This window comes from Rana temporaria, chromosome 12 (assembly GCF_905171775.1).
Source record: "Rana temporaria chromosome 12, aRanTem1.1, whole genome shotgun sequence".
Lineage (NCBI taxonomy): Eukaryota > Metazoa > Chordata > Amphibia > Anura > Ranidae > Rana > Rana temporaria.
The window spans coordinates 53,129,335-53,136,787 of record NC_053500.1 but is presented as its reverse complement, the minus strand read 5'-3'; the positions used below and the strand labels follow the sequence as shown (position 1 = coordinate 53,136,787).

The following is a 7,453-nucleotide window of genomic DNA, read 5'->3' as shown; positions in this document are numbered from 1 at the left end:
ATCATGTTACATTTTTTATTTTTCTATTCACATGTTGACTAGATGGCTCAAAATTGAAGTTTTAGCAAATCACATCCTCAGTGATTCCATTAGACCAGGGGTCTCCAAACTTTTTAAAGAAAGGGCCAGTTTACTGTCCTTCAGACTATAAGGGGGCCGGTCTGTGCCCAGTGGGAGTAAACCATGCCGGTCTTTGGTATTAGGGAATTATGCCCCATTGTTGGCGTCAGTGGCATAAATGATGTCGTATTGTTGGCGTCAGTGGCAGGAATAATGCCTCGCGGCTGGATAAAGCCATGCAAAGGGCCACAGTTTGGAGACCACTACATTAGACAACTGTCTTTAATAACACTATTTAAATACTACCAATCTGTATACTGCATCCAAGCTACCAGTCAAACCTTTCCTTTCAGTCTCAGTAAAAATAAAAAATAAATAGCTTTCTTTACACTGAACATTCTGGGTTACTTCCCACATACAAGTGAAGGATTTTTTATTACCAGGGCATCTAACCTGTAACCTCTGGTATATGCAGTTTTAAAAATCCTAGTGTGCACCTGTTTACACTGCTACTGAGCCATAAACGATGGAAGTTGCAATTGGAGAAACGATAACTTGAAAAATTTGCAAGAAATATTAACAACTCCTACGGATTATGGATATTAGTGTTTGTTTCCGCCTTTCATTCAGATTTTTTTCAGGTGACATGGCACATACATTCTGAGAACCCTTAACATTTATTGTGGCTCACTAGCTTGGAAGTTTCTTAAGATCCTCAACAGAAATTTTCTTGAAAATGTACTGAGCTAATGGAACATGGTAGCTTTAAAACCCTGCAATACTTTTAATCCAACCTATTTCGACTCAGCAAGACATTTCTTCAAAGTTGTTCAGTCTGCACAAAACTCCAACATTTTTGGAATTCTTTGGAAATCCATGGATGTCAACCAGATAAAAGCAAGACATCTTTTTTGTTTAGGTTTCCCTTGGGTGAACTATCGCATTTTCCATGCAGACAGAAGATACTTGCATTTTACAACGGTTGTGTGACGTTTGGACTGTACATACCAACAATAAAATGTATTAAAGCTATATCATTATAAAAACAATATACAGTATATACATTAAAGATTCTTTTTGCTCTGTTGGTGAAGAAGCTGAGAAACACAGTAAGGGATGATTCCCACAGCAGCCAGGGGTACAGCAGCACTTTTGCAGAATGAGAGACCATAGAAAAGCATCTCCACTTTAGTTGGTGGCTTGAACGAGTCAAAAAGGTGTAAAACAACAAGAGAAGCGGCGATGCAGCACATACGGAAGGTAAATTCGCTTCCATGCTTTCCATGGCAGCTTTCTTGGTAAAGTTTAGAGCTGAGAGCTAGTCCTAAGCCAAAGAAGATGCCCATGTTTCTAAAAAGGCCAGCAAAAGGAGTAGTGTCAATATGGATCCACTCTGGTCTGACACACCATCTTTTTGCCTTCTCCATGGTCCACAGGAGGTCCACACCCGTAGCTTTTAGGACTAAGTAAAGGCCAACAGCAAAGGAGGTCAGGAAGAGTGTAGTTAGGATGTATTTCTTCAGGCTGACTTTATAGATAGATTGTGTGTGATGGAATGCTTCGGCAACAACTATTCCTGTAAAGATAGAATCAAAATCTTAATGAGATTAAGACAATTTAAATTGATATAAATGTCATAAACCTTAACAGTATCCATGAAACTATTGTATACTTTAAGGATAGCTTTGTAATCTAAAATGTTCCATGCAAATAAATATAATTTTTAAAAGTATACCTAAAATGTAAATAAATATAAATACATATACAGTATCTGTATAAATATAATGGCCCGAATTCACAAAGCACTTACGCCATAGTATCTCGAGATACGCTGTCGTAAGTACAAATGTACGCCGTCATATCTATGCGCCGAACCAGAAACCAAGATACGCCTGAAAATAGACTTCATCCGACCGACGTAACTTTCCTACGCCGGCGTATCGTAGGCGCATATTTACGCTGGCGCTCCCATTGATTTTCGATTCAAATATGCATATGAGTGAAATACGGCGATTCACGAACGTAGTTGCGCCCGGCGCATAATATACACGGTTTGCGTAAGACTTACGTCCGGCGTAAAGTTATTCCCCATATAGGAGGCGCAACTCATGCAAAGGTATGGACCAGAGAACACAGCCGTCGTATTTTACGTCGTTTACGTAGTTCGTGAATATGGCTAGGCGTAGGTTACGTTCATGTCGTAGGCAGTGATTCGACGTATCTTAGGCAGTTGTTTCAACGTGATTCTGAGCATGCGGCCAAGGGATGGCGCATGCACCGTTCATTTTAATTACTTCTATGACGCTTGGCCCATCATTTGCATGGGGTCATGCCTCATTAGCATGGCTCACGCCCACTTCCACCTGCGCTGGCTTACGCCGAGGAAACCCAGCATATCTGTAAAAGGGAGTGGTAGTGAGTGCTTTGTGAATCCAGTGCTTGCCTCTGCGCGCTGCGTCGGCATAGCGTAAAAGAGATACGCTACGCCGGCATAAATATGCGCTGAGCTATGTGAATCTGGGCCAATATATATACAATATAAATATATATAAAAAAATCTATAACATTTTTCTATATTTTCTAATATTTACGTAAAAAAATGTATTTTGTGTACCTGAGATAACTCCAGCCACAACTTGATGTGGGAAATGTGCAGCCAAGAAGATTCTGGATAGGCAGACACAGATCTGAACGGCCCAAAACCCAGACCAAAGCACTCCTTTCAGGCACCTAAGGCACAGAACAACAGGGTTTATATAATGCACCAGTACAAGCTATGCTAAATGCATCTTACATTACATGCTTAAAGGTATACAGTGGAACCTTGGATTACGAGCATAATCCGTTCCAGGAGAATGCACGTAATCCAAAGCACTCGCATATCAAAGTGAGTTTCCCCATAGAAGTCAATAGAAACACAAATAATTAGTTCCGCATTGACTTCAACCGCATGTGTTCAGAGGTGGGGGGCACCGGAGAGCCTCGGAAATACTCAAAGGCTGAGAGGTTCATCTATTAATTGAAGAAATTAATGAAAGCTAAGGGTTTCATCCATCAATTGAAGAAATTAATGAACGCTAAGGGTTTTATCTAGAAATTGAAGAAATTATAAACTTATGATTAAGTTATGGGCATTGCTAACCCGATAATCAGGTTGCCTGGAATTCTTACAGGTGCCATGGCTTTACTACTTTGAGTCACTTATCTGGAAAAATTATGGAAAGTTTTTTTCTCTGACTTGCATTTGCTGCATGCTTGTTCAAGGTCTTTACTCCAAAGTATTGAGGCTAGACACAGACAACTTGCATTTTCAGAAGGTCTATTAATTTCTTATGTGTAATTTTTTTTAGATATTTACTTATTAAGCTTTCTGCTTAAAATATTGTAAACACATTCTAATAATAATACTCTTTATAAACTGTTGTTGTTGAATAGAACTATGCACAACAGGTTAACGTTTATGAACAGTTTATGCTGTGAACTGAATTTTGCTAGAAGCTATTTCCACAATGTCAGAATCGGCGAAATAAATAATAGCAGCCTACTGCTATTTTTTGGTTTATAGCTATCATCATAAAATGTGTAGTTCACTCTGTTAAGGGTAATTTGTTGCAATGTGTTTCAAGCAATATATTTTATTTGGGGATTTTAAAGGCAACCAGACAAAAAAAAACAAAAAACTTTTTATCTAAAAGTTCAATTTTTTTAATTAAAAACTAGTTTAAAAGACTTTAAAAAAATGCTGGAAATATCTATAAACAATATGTTTTATTTTATTTTAACCTCTTTGGGATTATAAAAAGAAATCCGACACAAACAAAAAAAGCTTTTTTAAAAAAAAGTTCAATTCTTTAATTTGAAAACTATTTTAAAAGACTATAAAAATGATTTCACAAAATATTCATTTAATTACATATATAAGGTTAACAGTGAGTCTAATATTTATGCTGGGTGGTACTCCCAAAGCCTCTGTGATTCCGATTAAAGCCTGCTTTCATGAAATGGGAAATCTTTGGTTTTAAAGTCCTTTAAAATAATTTTTAATTAAAGAATGGAACTTTTAGATAAAACAAAAATTGTTTTTGTTTTTGTCTGGTTGCCTTCAAAATCCCAAAGAGGATAAAATAAAACATTATTTATTCATATTTCCAGCAATTTGTTTTTATTGTTTTAAGTCAGCATAAGATCTATGATGATAATTTATGATCTATTTTATTGCTGCATTATATGATAATATACACAAAAACTTGAAAACTCACCAGCTTTTTATTGTTGATTCCCTTTTCTTCAACATGATTGTAAGGATGGCAGTTACCATGACGTAATATATTCCAGCAGACCCCATAGCGTGACCTGAAGGGCTTCCTGCAAGACCAAGACAAGAAAATCAATTAGTGACGGATGAAAGCTGCAGAATATCACATTTCAGCAAAACCTCTCTGTTTGGGTTAAGCTGGCTACACATTGTGCAATTTTCTTGTTCAATTTCCTTTAGATTCACCTTCAACTATGAAGTGCAAGGGCTTGCCTGATTGCATTCAAATTGAAAGTGTTTAGGTATGACCTCGTAATATATGGTTTTGGTAAATCTAAAGGAAAATTGTACAAAAAGTTGTATAATGTGTAGCCAGTGCAAGAGAGGGACAGCAGGATTTATTTTTATATATTTATTTATTAAAAACTCTTTAAAAAAAAATGTGAAAACTATTGGTTTCTATTACCTGGTCCAGTTTCACATGTTATAGGAAACTGTTCAATGGCTGGAGCAGAGGTGTTTCCATAGTGACCAGTTTCATGAACCCACCAGTATGGTCTTTGTCCAAAAAGAATCCTGCAAGCAAAATTAAAACTTTATTTAAAAACAGCAATTAGCAATACCTAACAAAAATGTATTGCATATGTTATATACAATTGTCAGATTTTTAGATTTTTACACTATAGGATGAAATTCCAACATGCAGTTTTTTTTGCTAGTCCTTTTAAATACCTGGCTTTATTTTTAAAGCAACTGCATGTGATATATTACATTTTGTCTTTATCATTAAAAGAATAAGGTAACTGATTAAATACACTAGTTAGAGATATTCTAGGGTTGTCGCCATAGGAAAACGGGACAAAGTTAAGTATGTTAAAAAAAATAAAAATAAAAATAATATTTTACTTTTACTATCTTTGTGTACTTAATGTATAAAGAAATGCTTTTCTTTTTTATATTAATTTATACAATTACTATCATTGTAAAAATTATTGTTATCAACAGAGCTAAAAACATATGAGTATTGTTTTCAGCATAAACTTAACATTTTTTTTAACATTTATTTTTATTTTATAAAAAATAGAGAAAAAAATATAAGAAAAGGTAGCAACCATTTATATTCTCGGATTCCTTACAATTGTATTGTAATTGTATTGTATGCCCTAACTTTGGAAAGCACTGCACAATAAATCCTGTATAATAATAATAATAATAATAATAATAATAATAATAATAATAATAATAATATTCTGGCTATACCATATGAATTATATGTACATTCAATGTGTATAAATTTAACAGAAATAGAAACAAGGACATAAAAAAATCAAGCTTTTTACATATAAGCCAAGGCTGTTACTTTCTTATAGTATACTTACCATTTAAAGACAAGATTAAGCCAGTCGCCAATCACCGCCACCCAAATGAGTTTGATGCCCACTGATTCACAAAGATGGAACCAAATAGGAAAGAAGATGAAGAAGGTATTTCTGAGATCTGCAGCAAAGGAGATGAACATGAACCAGTCCTGCGAACTCATGTAGTTGCTTTGAAGGTAGTGGACCATCTGGACTCCAGAATCATGTAGGGCGTCCATTCCATTCTCCATCGTTGTATCTGTTGATGAGCTGTGAGGCTGTACCTATTTGAGTCGGTATTTCTCTTTGTGTGCTCTGCCTCTCACTGGATGCCTTGAGCAGTATTTATACTGTTCCCGTCCTGTTTACAACAAAAAAAAAACCTGCTTGCTGACCTTTGGACCCAAAAAAAAAAAAAAAAGTAACTTTGGTCAAAGGAAAAAAACAGGGCTGTCGATCAAAGGTAATGTCACAAACATGTTTGGTACAATGCAAGTGAAAAACAGTTCAATATGCCAACTTTGTATTCTGGAAGAACATTGTTCAACCCTGACCCTGAAGATCGTTTTAGGGTATTGGGAGTGGTGATATGACATGATTTATGTAATAAAGCAGTAGGAAATAGGTGAAACATAAACATATTTTTTAACACCTTGTATATTCCTTAACAAGTTATAAAATCAGAAATTTAGTGGGTCTAGCTTTCTGAATTAATAAAACAATCTGAAATAAAAAAGACAAAGCAGCTATACAATTTTAAAATTTTTTATTTATTAAATAATTAAATAATTGTATTAGGAAAAAAAAACAAACACTAAGGAAAAAATTCCAGTATTCAAAATATGAATGTGTGAACCCAGCTTCCACGCCAAAAAGTGTTTCCCTCCTATAAACTTGTGCGATGTGAAAATGAAAATAAGAGTAGCGCGGCTAATAAACAGAAAAAATATATAAAACTACACAATTTGTTGTGCTTCTGTGCAAACGCTTATAAGCATAAGGCTCTGTTCACATATATGTGAATTGGATGTGATTTGAACCGCATTCGATTCTCATAACATATATGCAGTCCAGCGGCAGTGCGAATTTGCTGCAAATTAAAAAAACAGTCCTGTGCATTTTCTGAGCGGTGATGTTCAGATGCAAATTCCAGGCTCATTGCCTTCTATGGGAACGCATTTGAATCGCAGTTTTGAAAAAAAAACAGCAAGCCCCCCCATCCATACCAGGCTCTTTTAGGTCTGGTACAAATTTTAAGGGGAGCCCCATGCCAAAATGTAAAAAAAAACAGCGTTGGGACCCCCCAATCCCCAATGGATTTTAAGGGGAACTCCCACGCCAATTTTATTTAAAAAAAGGCATGCAGTCCCCATCCCAGAATCCATACCAGACCCTTATTCAAGAATGCAGCCTGGCAGGCAAGGAAAGGATGATAATGAGCAAGCCCCCCCCCCCTCACCCCAAAGCACCTTGTCCATGTTGATGGGAACAATGGCCTCTTCCCCACAACCCTGACTGTTGGTTGTGGGATTCAGAACAAGCGGGAACTCAGATCCCAGCCCCCCCCCCCATGTTAATGAGTATGGGGTACATTGAACCCCTACTCATTCCCCCAAAAAACTGTCAAAAAGAAATAAAACAGAAACAGTTTTTAACAATTCCTTTATTAAAAAAACAAAGTCCCCCAGTGTAGATCCATCATCAATCACACTGCCTGCCACCACCGCCGTCCCAAAACAAGAAAAAAAAGTAGGAGAGGAGGCGTACCTGTATATAACCT

General features: G+C 36.1%; 1 protein-coding gene across 1 annotated transcript; it reads right to left on the bottom strand.

Moving 5' to 3' along the window:
- Window positions 1–462: 462 nt before the first annotated feature.
- On the bottom strand, window positions 463–6,010 carry G6PC1 (glucose-6-phosphatase catalytic subunit 1). The gene is made up of 5 exons (XM_040329729.1): window positions 5,695–6,010; window positions 4,782–4,891; window positions 4,320–4,425; window positions 2,675–2,790; window positions 463–1,636 (listed from the first exon to the last, which is right to left on the bottom strand). The coding sequence occupies exons 1-5, from the start codon at window positions 5,922–5,924 to the stop codon at window positions 1,125–1,127; spliced, it is 1,074 nt and encodes a 357-aa protein (XP_040185663.1). The 5' UTR covers window positions 5,925–6,010; the 3' UTR covers window positions 463–1,124.
- Window positions 6,011–7,453: the final 1,443 nt, after the last annotated feature.